This window comes from Miscanthus floridulus, chromosome 8 (genome assembly GCF_019320115.1).
Source record: "Miscanthus floridulus cultivar M001 chromosome 8, ASM1932011v1, whole genome shotgun sequence".
Lineage (NCBI taxonomy): Eukaryota > Viridiplantae > Streptophyta > Magnoliopsida > Poales > Poaceae > Miscanthus > Miscanthus floridulus.
This window is the reverse complement of record NC_089587.1, coordinates 57,503,238-57,518,666: the sequence shown is the minus strand read 5'-3', so window position 1 is coordinate 57,518,666 and position 15,429 is coordinate 57,503,238. Positions and strand designations below refer to the sequence as shown.

The 15,429-nt window shown below is 47.2% G+C and overlaps 2 protein-coding genes across 2 annotated transcripts; one reads left to right on the top strand and one right to left on the bottom strand.

Moving 5' to 3' along the window:
* Window positions 1-5,717: 5,717 nt before the first annotated feature.
* LOC136476450 (caffeic acid 3-O-methyltransferase) lies at window positions 5,718-8,171 on the top strand. Its single transcript, XM_066474279.1, has 2 exons — window positions 5,718-6,253; window positions 7,194-8,171. The coding sequence occupies exons 1-2, from the start codon at window positions 5,838-5,840 to the stop codon at window positions 7,864-7,866; spliced, it is 1,089 nt and encodes a 362-aa protein (XP_066330376.1). The 5' UTR covers window positions 5,718-5,837; the 3' UTR covers window positions 7,867-8,171.
* Window positions 8,172-10,984: 2,813 nt separating this feature from the next.
* On the bottom strand, window positions 10,985-12,508 carry LOC136469129 (UDP-glycosyltransferase 83A1-like). The gene is made up of 2 exons (XM_066467446.1): window positions 11,995-12,508; window positions 10,985-11,883 (listed from the first exon to the last, which is right to left on the bottom strand). Exons 1-2 carry the CDS (start codon window positions 12,506-12,508, stop codon window positions 10,985-10,987), a joined length of 1,413 nt encoding a protein of 470 aa, XP_066323543.1.
* Between the last annotated feature and the right edge of the window lie 2,921 nt (window positions 12,509-15,429).

The following is a 15,429-nucleotide window of genomic DNA, read 5'->3' as shown; positions in this document are numbered from 1 at the left end:
GAGGTGGGCCCTGCGTTTTACAGGTCTAGCAGCGGCACGGTTCCAATTTCCAGGTCCAGTTCGACGAGGCCACGGCGTTTCCCACAAAATCATAAATAATTAAATTTTATAATAAATAATAAAGCATAGACAAAGGAACCAGGACGGCGATCATCGTTTCAAGCACAAAGCACATAAACCGACCAATTAAAACCCCAATAGTAGTTCAGAAAAAAAAAACTGTTCACAGCGAGGGTTCTAACTTCTAACTTGTAGTTACTCAACCTAAACTCTTATAACGAACACTTTATCCTACGAGGGTACTCTCAACGCAGAAACCAGCATGATTTCTATCCTGGTTAATTATCTTATCACTATAAACCTTTCGTTGATGTGACAAGTAATATAACGAAGAGACAGCTAAAAACTAGAAACCATTTCTAAGATAGAAACCATGTCTTCACGCGCAACAAAGCAGTTGGAAACCATCCGAGACTGTGCTGGGGGAGGAGCGCATGGTTTCCATCAGCGTTCGGGGATCCCGTGTGCGCTGCTGGTGGGAGATGACGCGGCCGCTGTGGCACTTGCTCGCGCGGTTGCCATTGGGAGCTTGCGTGCCGCCGCTACTGGAACCTCGCGAGGCTAGCGATGGAGCTCACGCGGGCACTGCCGCACTTGCTCACGCGCCGTCGCCACTGGGAGCTCGCGCGGGAGGACCTCGTGTGGGCGCAGCGGCATTCGCTCATGCACCGCCGTCAATACCTCGCACGAGTGCCGCGACACTCGCTCATGCGGCGCCGCTGGTGACTCGCACGGGTGTTGGGATCCAGTGCCGGTCCTATGACCTTAAGGGTTCTACGGCGATGTCGTCGCAACGGCCCCTTTTGATCATGTATAAAGTCTTATAATATATAGATAGTAATTTTATTTGTAAAACGAAAGCAAATTCAATAATATATTTTTAATTTAACATGTCTGATAATTTTCGAGGAACAATGTAGATTAAGCGATATATTTGTAGATGTATGATAATTATCGAGAAACGATGTAGATTAAAAAAATAATATATTCGTTTTCTTTTCTCACCCATGACAAATGTTTCTTAGGTAACATTCTAAAATTCTAACACTTAAATTAGAAGAAAAATATGACTATATGGGTACAGAGTACTAAAAGTCTGGAATACTATACAAATAATTAATTTGGATTAAAAATAAAAAGAAAAAAATACATTGGGCCTAAACAGCTGATCGGTCATCACAATTCGTAAGAAGTCAAGAATCAAGATGTCGTCGTCGTGGAGCCCTGCGTGATCGACGTCCTCGTGCGCCGTGTCTGTGTCTCCGATAATCTAGCTCTTCGCGGCGGCACGGCTCGCCAACTCCGCGTGTGTACGGCGCACGTCGCGAACTCATGATCAAAGTGTGCTGTGTGCAGCATGACTCCTCGCCTCCTCTCTACCCGAGGACCGTGGGGAAAGGAAACTAGGAAAGAAATGCCGATGTTAATTTTTTGGGCCGTTTGACCAGTTCTATGTCTCTCTTCTTATTAGTTTGCTCATACCTAATGGACTATAGGACCTAGGAGTTTGTATACCTGGGTTTGGGCTCCTCCCCCGCTTGAGCCCTCGACCGTCGCACCTCGTGCCCTACCCCTAGGGCTGGCACTATTGGGACCTCTCGCGGACGCCGGGACCTCATGTTGTCGCTTGGACCTCGTGTGGCTGCCGGACGCGCTCGACAACTGCCGGGAGCTACTGGACTACGCCATCGACGACCTCAAGACGATATTTGACAGGCTCGACGCGTTTGAGATGACCAACTTCAGGAGCACCATAGACAAATTAATGGTCGTTTACTCCAATTTGTTGTCACTCCGTTCTGTCTCCTTCCTTCTGACCCCTCGCTCTCTCCTCCGAGAGTAGGAGGCCAAGCGAAACCCCCATAGTTTCTCAAAACATATCCCTAGACCCACTTGTTTTTTCCTAAAAAAATAGATAAAGATTGAAGTATGAGCTGGATTAGTATGCATATTCAACGGCTCACTCAAAATGAGTTATGTAATTCTATGCTTAGATCAGTTTGAGCTATTTACTTGTTGTGGCTAAAAATTAGCCCAAATTAGATGGGGGTTGGTGAGTTAATTAGTTGGCTAAAAACTAGTTGAAGGCTTAGCTAAAAATTTGGTCCACCTATTAGCCCCTTGTTTGAATGGGCTAGAGTTAAATATAGCTTGCTAACAATTAGTTCTATGCATCAGAATATATCCTTATTTGGCTAGACTATTCAACTTTTTAGCTTGACCTAAGAAAACATCTCTTTCCATTCAACGTTTTAGCTTGACCATTCAAACTGGATATATAAACATGATTTTTCTCTGTAATATAATTTTTTAATAGCAACAAAATCATAAACTTTTAAAAAGTTTAATCCAAGAGAATAATTTTTTGGCACATAGTCAACACTTTAGTAAACTAATTATTATTCAAACCATGATTTTTGATATAGTCAAACTTAAGGTTTCCAGTATCCCAATTCAAATCCTAAAATCATACTATCATGTATGATCCTACAACACGGAGTCGAATCCCATCGTGAATCCTAATTTCATAGGGTTATGGTCCTAGGTGAGAATTCTATGCAGTCTCACACAATTAGAAGCATCCTACATAGAGTAGATCCTGATCCAAATAACAAGCATTGTCAGCATTAAGTTAAGAACTCTAGGACTCTCTCCGTTACAAATTATAAGACAGTTTGCCTTTTGAAGATACTTTGTTTTACTATACATCTGGACATAACATATATCTAAGTATGTAGCAAAAACTATGTATCTAGAAAAGCCAAAACGTTTTATATTTTGGAATGAAAGGAGAGAGTAGATGTTATTTTTTATGTGAGTACTATATATGAGAAATCAGTATTTTTTTTGTTTATTGTGACATGCTAACTTTTTAATTTTTACATAATTTGATACATTAATTAATGTAAAAATCAGCACGTGGGATATTCGAAATGATTGAGTTACAATGAAATATCACTTAAAATTGAATTGAGTTGAAAATGGCGTGCATAAGTGTACTCAAGTTTACAAGATTAAATTAAATCAACCAAAATCAACACTATACACTTGAGCTTTTACAATCTATTTCAATTCCTAGATAAAGTATACATTCCTTTTTTTTATAAAAAAATCATATATAACCATGATTTTTGGATTGATCAGTTATATTACTCGATCCTATTTGGTAGAAAGATCATACATGTTATTCCGATCGTGACAAATAACCTTGGTCATGCTGTGCCCACTAATAAAATGAGCAAGGCGTAATTGAGTACAAAATAATAATAATAATAATAATAATAATAATAATAATAATAATAATAATAATAATAATAATAATAATAATAATAATAATAATAATAATCCTTCTAAAAACCCACGACACCTGCTCCAATGTGTGTGCTAAGGTTGGTGCTAGAAGGAGAGAGGAGAGAGAAAACGAGGTGCAATACATTGGAGGGGTGGTGCTAACTCGGCAACCTTTGGCACCTGTGGCCTTTTCGCCTGGTTCCAGGAGGAGAGAGGAGAGACAGAAAAGAGATTGGGAGGAGATGTGGAGGATGAAGAAGAGTACGGAGTACTAGTAATTTATTCTTCACGGGTCCCATTTTAGTAGATTTACCTGACCTGGCAGAGCATAGCAATATACGGACCTGGCAGAGTACATATTGGAGTTTGATGGAATAAACAAGCTTCACCTGACCTGGCAGAGCATAGCACCCAATGGGTGCAAGGCCGGCCGGTCACCTCTCTGTTCCATGCATGCGCCCATTGTCAGTCGCTCCGCCCTCCGGCCTACCTACTGGCGGGCCCACTTACTGCACCTTTCCTGCCGGGCACTGCCCAAAGTCCAGCTCGTCATTTTAAGGCCGTTCCAAGCTCCTAAAACTTCAGGGGCTCAAAGTTTGACGAGCTTTTACCTAAAATCTTTTTAAGAGTATGTTTGGTTTCGTCTTCTAAAATTAATTAAAATTAATAAATGCCCTACCAAGACCATGCAACCCTCCTCCTCCTTTGCATGCGTCTGGTGAACATGCACCCTTTTCCTAAGCTGTGCCATTCCAAATGTGAACATTCTGATGCTCCATGCGGTGGAATGGCATACCTGAATAGTGGCCAGGATGACATGAACAGAACGCCGGATAGCACATGCACAATCTTCCTGCTCAAACTCTGCCTTTATTCATGACATGAATCAGAAGCGAACAAGAAACATCATTAGTAAATGATGGCTTTTATGCTCCTTCGATCAATCAAAACCACAACCCCATTTGTTACGAATTCCGAATTCAGCGAATCGTCGGATCAATCTGAGCAGCAATCAGTTCACGATTATGGCAAGGGACATGCGACGTATCCAAACACAGACAGATTTTGAGCTAAAACTTCGTTTCAGACAAGACAAGAAATACTGGGGGATCAGCGAAGGCCGAGACCTTCTCGACGAGCCAACGCTCGGTGAGCACGTCGAAGGTGCGCACCAGGGCGTAGGCGCCCGCGGTAACGAATAGCGTGGACGCCCCATCCCGCAGCACCGCCGGCGGCACCGCGGCCGGGGTGCCAACGCCGAGGATGAGCCGCCGCTGCATGGAGCTCGCCGGCGGAGGCGCGTGGGGTGGGGGACGCGAGAGCAGCAGGGAGTTGGGGGATGAGGTGCAGGCTGCGCCGGAGCCGGGCCACGGGATGGAGCACGGGTGGCGGCGGAGCCAGCGGATCCGGCGGCGCGAGGGAGCGGGGGCGGCGGATCCGGCGGTGCGAGGGAGCTCCGGCGGAGGATCCGGTGGGCGCCGGCGTGGAGGAGTCAAGGAGCGGCGGGGGGGATGGGTGCGGCGGGGGTGAGAGAAGGAACACGCAGAGAAGGAACATCGAGGATAGGCGCAGGGGGTTGAAACGCGTGCGGTCGGGAGGGGTAACAGGGGTCCAGAGGAGACTTCAGGAGCTTTTAGGAGGGGGTGGAGCTCCTAAAGTTTTTGGTTCCTTCTAAAGTTTTTAGGAGTTTTTAGGGGAGGTGTTTGGTTCTTTAGGCAAATTTTATTTAGATTTTAGCTCCTAAAGTTTTTAGAAGGGTAACCAAACAGGACCTAGATCTACCAAATTCTTCACACGTTACAAACCCAAGCGAAAAATCGACAACGAGCCCGAATTTTTCTCCGATATAATAATCCTGATATTCAGCCTTGAAAATCAAACACGCCCAGAACACCGTGTGTTAGTCAGTATGTAAGTACTGCATCACTGTCATGGATGGTCGATGGAGGATGCATACACTGACTTTGTAGCTAGTGAACTGGATTTTCTCAGCGCGCGCGACGGCATCACCGGTCACAACTCACAACCACTTCCGCTGTGGTTGGGCGAGCACATCAACAAATCTCTACGCACTTGACCCTCACGCACACCTAACGCATAGATTAGTCATCACCAATAAACACCAACAGAAATGGGCCCTACTTATCATCTTAACCACTGTCGTCCATGCATTATTACGCATAGCATACATAGGAGATTAGTACTTTAGTAGCTTTTTCTTAGTGCCATGCATCTTTCATGCTAGTACATTTTCCTTCCCAAAATTAAAATTCGAAATTGAGGTGAAAAAAAAGGAAAGCAGTTGGTAATTGCGTGTTTTGGTGCGGTGGTTGGTGAGCTCTCCGGCCCCATATAACCCCCCTCCCACCTCCTCCTTCCTCTTCGCAGCAGCACACACCAGCACTTCCCAAGCTCGCTCAGCTCCTCAAGCCCACCAGAAAAGGTCGTCTCGCTCCTTGTATCCCACCGGCCGGCCGTCGTCAGGCATGGGCTCGACCGCCGAGGACGTGGCCGCGGTGGCGGACGAGGAGGCGTGCATGTACGCGATGCAGCTGGCGTCGTCGTCGATCCTGCCCATGACGCTGAAGAACGCGCTGGAGCTGGGCCTGCTGGAGGTGCTGCAGGCGGAGGCGCCCGCGGGGAAGGCGCTGGCGCCCGAGGAGGTGGTGGCGCGGCTGCCCGTGGCGCCTACCAACCCCGGCGCGGCGGACATGGTGGACCGCATGCTCCGCCTCCTCGCCTCGTACGACGTCGTCAAGTGCCAGATGGAGGACAAGGACGGCAAGTACGAGCGGCGGTACTCCGCGGCCCCCGTCGGCAAGTGGCTCACCCCCAACGAGGACGGCGTCTCCATGGCCGCGCTCGCGCTCATGAACCAGGACAAGGTCCTCATGGAGAGCTGGTGAGTAGTCATCACTCATCGCATCACCCACCTCACCATCGGTAGATCAGTTGTTGTTGCTGCTGCTGCTGGCGTGCTGCATGATGATAAATGATGAGCTCGCTCATCATTAGTACTAGTATTTATTTTGTCATTTAATTTGTTCAGTAGAATTAATTGAAGTTGCACTACTAGCTGCTAGTACAAGGCTGGCCATAGTAAAGTTATCCATAATATAATATTTGTCTAAAGTAAAAAAAGGATTTGTTTTTTTACAAAAAAAGAAAAGTAAGTTCAAGTTTTTCCTGGAATAAAAAAAAGGAGTAAGATGGAAAAGTAAGCAAGGAGCACTAGTCTCCTCCACTATCCAGTGGGTGAGAGTGACACTTTGGCGAACCTCGGAGAAGGAGCATTATTGGCCAACTCCTTTTTCCGGCCGGATTCATAAAACTGGACGGACGGATTGACGGCTCACATGGATCATGGAATTAATTCTGAATTATCCCAATCCAACACCGGGGGTTGGAAAATGATCCATGCATGCTGATCTGGATTTTTGGCGAAACTCCATTCAGTCAGTCAGTCAGTCATTCACCAACTGAAGGTGAATCTTCAGACAGCCAGCCAAACTGTTTGGTGTTCGGTGTGTGTGAAGAGACCACAGGGCAGGCGACTGACCATTACTCTGTCGCTGATGCTGATAGATTCTTGCCCTGTTCCTTTTAGAAACATGTACAGATATCTGTAGCAGTTCTTTTTTCAGGCAATTTTTGACTAGTTTAAACTGTTCAGACTGGACAGTGACTTGAGAGTTGAGACAGAGTATGGATGGTGTTGTGTGGTATTGTATCCACAAAAGTAGCAGCTACCATGCATATGCCCTGTTCTGCATCATCACTTTGCACATTCAGAAGTGCAACTCCTGAAGTAGTAACATCTCTTTCCAAAATGAACCATGCAGGTACTACCTCAAGGACGCGGTGCTTGACGGCGGCATCCCGTTCAACAAGGCGTACGGGATGACGGCGTTCGAGTACCACGGCACGGACCCGCGCTTCAACCGCGTGTTCAACGAGGGCATGAAGAACCACTCGGTCATCATCACCAAGAAGCTCCTCGAGTTCTACACGGGCTTCGAGGGCGTCTCCACGCTCGTCGACGTGGGCGGCGGCATCGGCGCCACCCTGCACGCCATCACCTCGCACCACCCTCAGATCAGGGGCGTCAACTTCGACCTCCCCCACGTGATCTCCGAGGCGCCGCCGTTCCCCAGCGTGCAGCACGTCGGCGGGGACATGTTCAAGTCGGTTCCCGCCGGCGACGCCATCCTCATGAAGTGGATCCTCCACGACTGGAGCGACGCGCACTGCGCCACGCTGCTCAAGAACTGCTACGACGCGCTGCCGGAGAACGGCAAGGTGATCGTCGTCGAGTGCGTGCTGCCGGTGAACACCGAGGCCGTCCCGAAGGCGCAGGGCGTGTTCCACGTCGACATGATCATGCTCGCGCATAACCCCGGCGGCAGGGAGCGGTACGAGCGGGAGTTCCGCGACCTCGCTAAGGGCGCTGGGTTCTCCGGGTTCAAGGCCACCTACATCTACGCCAACGCCTGGGCCATCGAGTTCATCAAGTAAATACCTACACCTGCTGCTGCCTGCGTCGAGCTGCGATGCGTGAGATGGCACGTGGTGGTCCTCGTACGACATCGCCGTGGTCGACTTCTTCTTCTTGTGCTGCTGCTGCTGCTGCTCTCACGCATGCATGATGTACTTTTGCTTAATTTTCTTTCTTCATCCTGCATTCTGGCCTAGCCTGCTTCCATGGCGGCCATATATCTTTGGTACGTCTTGTCGAGCTCTTGCATGTTCTGGATTCTAAATTGTCGAATTGTCTCTGCCATGTACCAGTAATAACAATCAATGTTATACTTACTATACAATGACATGCGTGACGGTTTCTCTGTTTTCGTGAATCGAATCGATTGTACTGAATTTTTTTGTGTTTGATTGACGAACTGTTTCTTTTGCAATAGAAGATTATTGTGCCCGTCTTGTGCCCTTCTAAAATTGTATATATCGATCGAAAAAACAGTTTGTTGGCTCGTTGGGTTCTTTTCTTAAGCGTGTTGTGTGTCAGAGCAATCCTGAACCTGGGCTTATTCTACGGCCCAACCGCAAACCTTTTCTTTTCCAACAGATACGAGTGGGTCAGTGTGGAAATGAGCAGAAGGAGATGCCCTCCTAGGCTCTCGGTTGCGTGTTATATTGAGCAGGAAACCGCACCTATGTGGCTTGTACAATAAGGTGGAGATTACAACAAACTCAGGAGATAAGATCTATCCTAAACCGAGCCATGGGAGGATGATGAACCTTGAGCTCAGTCAACAATTTCTGAACCCACATCATTTTTGCAGTTGCATTGGCTAGCGCCTTATACTCAGCCTCTGTGCTAGACCGTGAGACCGTTGCTTGTTTCCTGGCTGTCCACCGTACCGCCGCCAAGCGATGCCCCAGCCGACGAGCCACCACCAGCGCACAGCGCGTGCAGGCCAAGCCACGGCCCGTACCGGGAAGAGACTTTTCCCTGTGTGCCATTATAAAAGATCGTAATCCCCTGTGTGCCTCTGAAAAAATTCAACGGTCTTCAGCGCCACTACTTCAATTTTTTCGTGTCCTCCATGCCACTTCCGTCAGTTTGGACGCTAACGCCGTTAAACTGCAGGTGTGAAAAGACGAAAATGCCCTTAAGTTCAAATATGTTATTAATTTTTTTGAGCATCTTAACGACTTCAAATGAAAAAACTCAAAACTAGAAAGTTGTAGATCTCGTCGAGATCTATAATTTTCATATAAAAATTATTTTCATTTAATTCCGCAAAAAAATATGATTTGATATGATTAATATATTTTAGAAAAATCATATTATTTTTTTTGCGAAATTAAATGAAAAAAAATTATATGAAAATTATAGATCTCGACGAGATATACAACTTTCTAGTTTTGAGTTTTTTCATTTGAAGTCGTTAAGATGCTAAAAAAATTAATAACATATTTGAACTTAAGGGCATTTTCGTCTTTTCACACCTGCAGTTTGACGGCGTTAGAGCCCAAACTGACGGAAGTGGCATGGATGACACGAAAAAGTTGGAGTAGTGGCGCTGAAGACCGCTGAATTTTTTCAGAGACACACAAGGAATTACGATCTTTTATAATGGCACACAGGGAAAAGTCTCTACCGGGAAACTGCCACGACTGCGCTCCCCACCTCACGTGCGCAGGCCGAGCAGGCAGCCGCAGCCGCACCTTCGCTGGTGAGTGGGCACTGTTGTGCCTCGCGCCTCCCCATGCCGTGCGCCGCAGGCCAGGCAGGTAGCCGCCTTCGAGCTTCAAATCAGGAGGAAACAAGAGGGAGAGAAAAGAAAGAGGAAAAAGAGATTTTTTTTTTTTTTGCCACTGACATGCATGTCCAATGTATAAAGGGGAGATGGACTTTCTCGATCTACTAGAGCACCTCTCCCTTATTGTCTGCAATTTAGTTTTCTCAATCCCCTATGTCACCTTTTAAGTGAAAGGGGGCCTGGTGGAGTTGCTCTAAAATACTCTATTTTATTTAGAACCCCAATTGAAAAGCCTCAGTTTGGTTTTGGTAATTAAATGACAATTAGTGGACTGATGCTTTAAATGAGCTGTGATTGAGCTAGGGTCGACTTGGAGCGATGAGCAAGGATAGGAGATGGTGGTGATGGAAATCAAGCCACATGAAGTTAAAGCTCGCACTTGAAAAAGAAGACGGAGATGAAAACAAGCCCAGAGACAAAGGTATATGCTAGGGGTTTTCATTTTGCTAGCCGAGATACAGTAGAGTGCATGGTTGGATTTAGGATGTATAGCCATACTATTAAAAGGAGAACTCTAAAGCAGTTATGGTTGTGTAGTGGCATTAGGTGATATTTAACCTACATATGCATTTCACCTAGTGATGTGGTGAGTTGCAAGTGAAAATGTTTTGAAGAACACTTTGAAAATACACATTACAAACCCACATAGGTGTAATACAAAGGATGAAAACTACATACAAAATAATTGATAAATTTAGTATAACTAGATAAATTAAGATCATAGAATATTTGAATGGATATCGTGTTAGGAAACAAATATGGAGAACAAATGTCAATTTTAATTAGTTATACTTTATTAAATTTAGGAATAGAATCCAATTCTAATAAGCGATGCAATAAAGCACTAGAGTTTGAATTTAGCACTTGGTTTAAAAAAATTATAATAGCTAAGAAGATCAAAAGTTGAAAACCAATTTATAGATTCATGACGTCACAAAAGAGAAGCAATAAGAGTTGATATAACTTAAACTAAGATTTTAACTAAATAAGTATAAGTATATATATTAAAAGCCTATATATATAGATACAGATACAAAGGATGAAACACATATAGATTAATCGGTAAATTTATTACAATCAGATAGGATTATAAAGCATTTGAATGGGTGTTGCATTAATTAGAAAATATATATAAAGAGTGTAAAGATAATTAATTTTTGATACAACCTCAGTTGTTGTAAAAAAAAACTGGAGAAACGCAAATTGTATCTGTCACTAAACACTCAAAATTCGTGAAAAGATATCTCGGCAAGACTATCATGCCCACCTGTAAAAGCTCTCGCAGGAGCTGTCCCAATGCCACGTTCCCAGCAATGCGTGCGTCTTAGAACCGTACATATATAGGAGTATATCATTCATGCCTTGATGGCCTCAACAAACATGTCGAAGTTGCGGTGCGACGAGCCCCCATGGTCGATGCTCTCATGCGCAGCCTTCTTCATGGCCTCCACACTCTCCCTCATGCCCGCGTCGCTTATCAGCTCCTCTATCCTGCTGGCGATGTGCTCCTTGGTGATGACACCCGACTCGTCGGCGTCGGCCCGGAGCCCGACCTTCCAGACGTCGCAGATGTACACCTGGTTGACGAACTGGTCGGCGAAGTAGGGCCAGGCGAGGAAGGGCAGCCCGTTCCGGACGCCCTCCATGGTGGAGTTCCACCCGCAGTGCGAGACGAAGCAGGCCACCGAAGGGTGCGACAGCACCCTCTGCTGCGGCGACCACGCGACCACCATGCCGCGGCCGCTGGCGGTGACGCGGTCGAGGAAGCCGTCGGGGTAGTCGTGGACGTCGCCGCCGAGGACGATGTCCGGGCGCACGACCCAGAGGAACGGCCGGCCGGAGAGCTCCAGCCCCAGCGCGAGCTCCCGGAACTGGCGCGTGTCGAACATGGTGAAGCTGCCGAAGGCGACGTACACGACGGACCTCGCCGGCTGCGCGTCCAGCCACGACATGCACGCGTCGTCCTCGGGCCGCCAGAAGTGCCCCACCACCGCCGCCTTTTTGCGCTCGCCCGTGAGGAAAGGGCCGACGGGGAGGATCTGCGGGAACCGCGCGAAGGTCGCCTGCTCGGCGCCGTGGAAGGAGTTGCAGAGGACGAAGTCGCAGTTTTCGACCGCGCGGACGCCGGCTTTGAGGTACCGGAACATCGCCTCCTGCCCGTCTTGGTTGCCTATGCAGTTCCACGCGAGGTGGGCCGTCTGCATGACGGGCATGTCCGGCGACAGCTGAAACGTGCCTTGGCTCAGTGCAGACCCTGCATCATCATTTCCAGGTGTATACTAGTATTTATTAGTTTACTATATATATAAATATATTTAGTTAGCATATGACCTATATATATGTGTGTGTGTGTGTGTGTGTGTACCATCTTCTGGGTCGATGATGTTGTCCTGGACGAGCTTGTCGATGCTGAGAAGGCTGGCCAGCACGGCGGCAGAGGCCGGCCAGATGGCCGCCGACTTGACGCCGGTCCTCCGCGCAACGTCGAGCGCCCACACGCCGAGGTTGTAGTCCGCCACGACGCAGGTGATGGGCCCGGCGTCCGCGTCGCCGCCGCTGCGCTTGATGAGGTCCTCCACCCGCGGCGCCATGTGCTCCGCCATGAGCAATGTCAGCCTGACGAGGTTGTTCCGGTCCTCCTCGGGCCCCATGCCGTCCGGCACCGCCACCAGCCGGATCCTCCGGTCCAGCAGCAGCGACAACTCCGACTCCGACATGGCGGCGCCGGCGGCGGCCACGACGCGGCGGTGGTTGAACTCGGAGTTGGCGAAGGTGACGGTGAAGCCCCGGTCGACCAGCGCGTGGGCGAGCTCCAGTAGGGGTATCACGTGGCCCTGCGCTGGGTAGGGGATGACGAGCGCGTGAGGGGGAGGCGCCATGATTGGTTAGTGAGGTTCTGCGCGAGGTATCTTTGCTACCTACGCACTCACTCACTTCAGCTGATGCTCACTGAGTTTGTTAATCATTGGAATGATTGCTTGGGTATTATATAGAGTGTGAGATGTAGTACGTGCAGAAGACACGCACTAGATGTCTCTCAGAAAAGACGTACGTGTGTTTCTATCCCTTGTTGCTTCTTCTGCTCAAACCGGCCAATCGTTAGAAGCGAGGTCGAAGCATGCATGCCAATTGCCCAGTTGATCTGGCCTTGTTTGTTCTCTGTCAGCAGAGCACTGCGTTGGACTGATTCTGATGGAGTTCTTTGTGAATATCGCTGCATAGTTTTGAGACGAATCCGAGAAGGTTTAGTAGCACTTGCTTTGGCCGGTTGCATGCGAAGCACCTGTCAACTCCTGCTGCCTGCAGCTAGTCTGCATCATCAGGCCTGCACTTACGTAGTACATGTCGTTTCGGAAGAAGCACAAATGGCGTCAGCCAATACGCACACATGCACAGAATATGAGCGAATGCAGACGTACGAGGTGCCCAGATGAAGATTTTCGTCGTATTGGAGTGTCGCATCGCATGCAGTATATTGTTGTGCTGCCCTGACCTTGGGTTCAGCTTCATCAGCTTGCCGTTACCTTGGGTTCGCATCGCATCGCATGCAGTATATTGGGAGCGTTGGAATAGCCACGAGGGGTTTTGGCTTGGGGGATGTTTCATTTGAGGGTTTGATTAGGAGCTTTGTAGCAAGTTCTTTTGGAAGCAGCACGGATAGCGTCAGCCAGTACGCACACATGCACATAATATGAGCGAATGCAGACGTACCGCGTACGAGATGCCCAGAAGAAGATTTTCGTCGTATTAAAGTGCCGTAATATAGTATTAGAGCAGTCCAAATCCATAGTTTCAATAAGCAGTTTGTTAAGAAGCTAGAGAAAGTGTAATTTAAACTCAACGTTTTTGATGAAAAAAGAGAACAAAATCAAAATTTAATGAACACTGCTTGTACGCACAACAACAACAACAAAAAAATAGTCAGCTGTGGCAAGTAGTCCTGTATGGCCTTTCTGCTAGACGATATCATCGTCATCATCATCGTCATCATACAACAATCTTTAGATTCTGGGACAGCCCCACCGTCTACAGCCCCACAGTCCGCTCATAGGTTCCTGCCCGTCCGATCCATGTGCCAACGGCTCTGCGTTCCTACAGTACTACAGCGCCACGGCCTCGCCAGGCCCTCCGATTCGTTTGGAAGAAATCACGATATCTCAATGGTCCACCGTACTTAAGTACTGTGATGTTGAACACACCACTGATTGTAGCTGGCGGATTCAGCTAGCGGTGGTTGCTTTATTTGCATGGGGATTTCGGAATGGCAGCACGGATCGACGTCTCGGCACAGGAGCGGAATAGCCATAGGCCTGCCTGCTCCTTCCTCCTCCTAAAGTTTACATGCTGTTTGGTTCAGAAACTATAACGCAAACGCTAACGTAATAAAAAAACACAGGTAACATTAATAAAGTAACAGATCACTTGATTTGTTTGTTTTCCCCACGGTAACGGAAATGGAAAGGGAAGGTCAGGAGCGGGGCCCACGTCCTGGAAGATCTGGAGCGGAGAAGACATGCAGCCAGCCTACGTCCATTCCATTCAAGAATGCATGCGCGGGGCATCTGCTTGCTTGCATGCGCCTCGTCCAGAAGGTGCGGAGCAGAGCGGACGCGCCACGGGCATCGGTTCGCGCTCTTATAGCAGGGGTAACAAATTCCTATAGGGCGGTATCTGATTACGGCGTCATTGGATTACGGTTGGACCGAAACAAACACGATCACACGTTATCTATTACCGACATAATCGGATGACGTTACAAATCTGTGAACCAAACAGCTCGTTAGTCCGTATCATATCGGATATTTAGACACATGTATGGAGTATTAAATATAGACTAAAAAATAACTAATTGCATAGATTACGACCAATTTGCGAGATGAATTTTTTAAGCCTAATTAGCCCACGATTTGACAACGTGGTGCTACAGTAACATGTGCTAATGACGGATTAATTAGGTTTAATAAATTCGTCTCGTAGATTCCGGAAGACTTCTGTAATTTGTTTTATTATTAATATCCGAACACTCGATGTGACACCCCCACGTGACACCCGATGTGATACCACTAAACTTTATTCTCTGAATTTAAACACCCCTGAGGTGTTGGTGCTGCTCCGGTGGTTGTCAATCACCATCACGTGGGGATGATGGTCGATGCCTGCCTTATTTTACTGCCTCAAAAGAATGCAATTCTAGCCATATTTTTCCACATTTTCAATTAAAGTGTCCAAAACTTGACTAAATATATAGATAAAAATACTGATATTTTTTTACACCAAATAAATATATTATAAAAATATACCTCATGACAAATTTAATGACATTTATTTGATGTCATAACTATTTATACTATTTTTATATATAATTAGCTAGTTAAATTTGAGATACTTTACCTTGATACTATGCTAATATTACATTCTTTTTCGGACTGAGTGAGTAACATCTTTAAGTGCTAAAATACGTTCACAAGTTATGAAAAAAATCACACTATCTTATCGGCTCGGTGAGACCTGGGACCATGTCAAATGTCTGTCGGTTAGTTGTCTCTGATCAGGCAGCGGTCAAAAGGACTGTTGGAGCCCTAACGATCCGGTCAAATCTTTACAGCAAAGCTATATGTCAACCGGTTGTTTCCCTTTCATCTGTCAACTGAATTTGTGACCGTCCGATTTGCACTTGTTTGGCGTGGTGGGCGTCTGATCCCATATCTGGCGGGCTGCCCTTGCCGCACCTTGCAGGCTCTTCGCCCTCGCGGTTCCGTTGCTCCCAGACCGCTGCTAGCGCTCCGCCACCGCCCCCAGG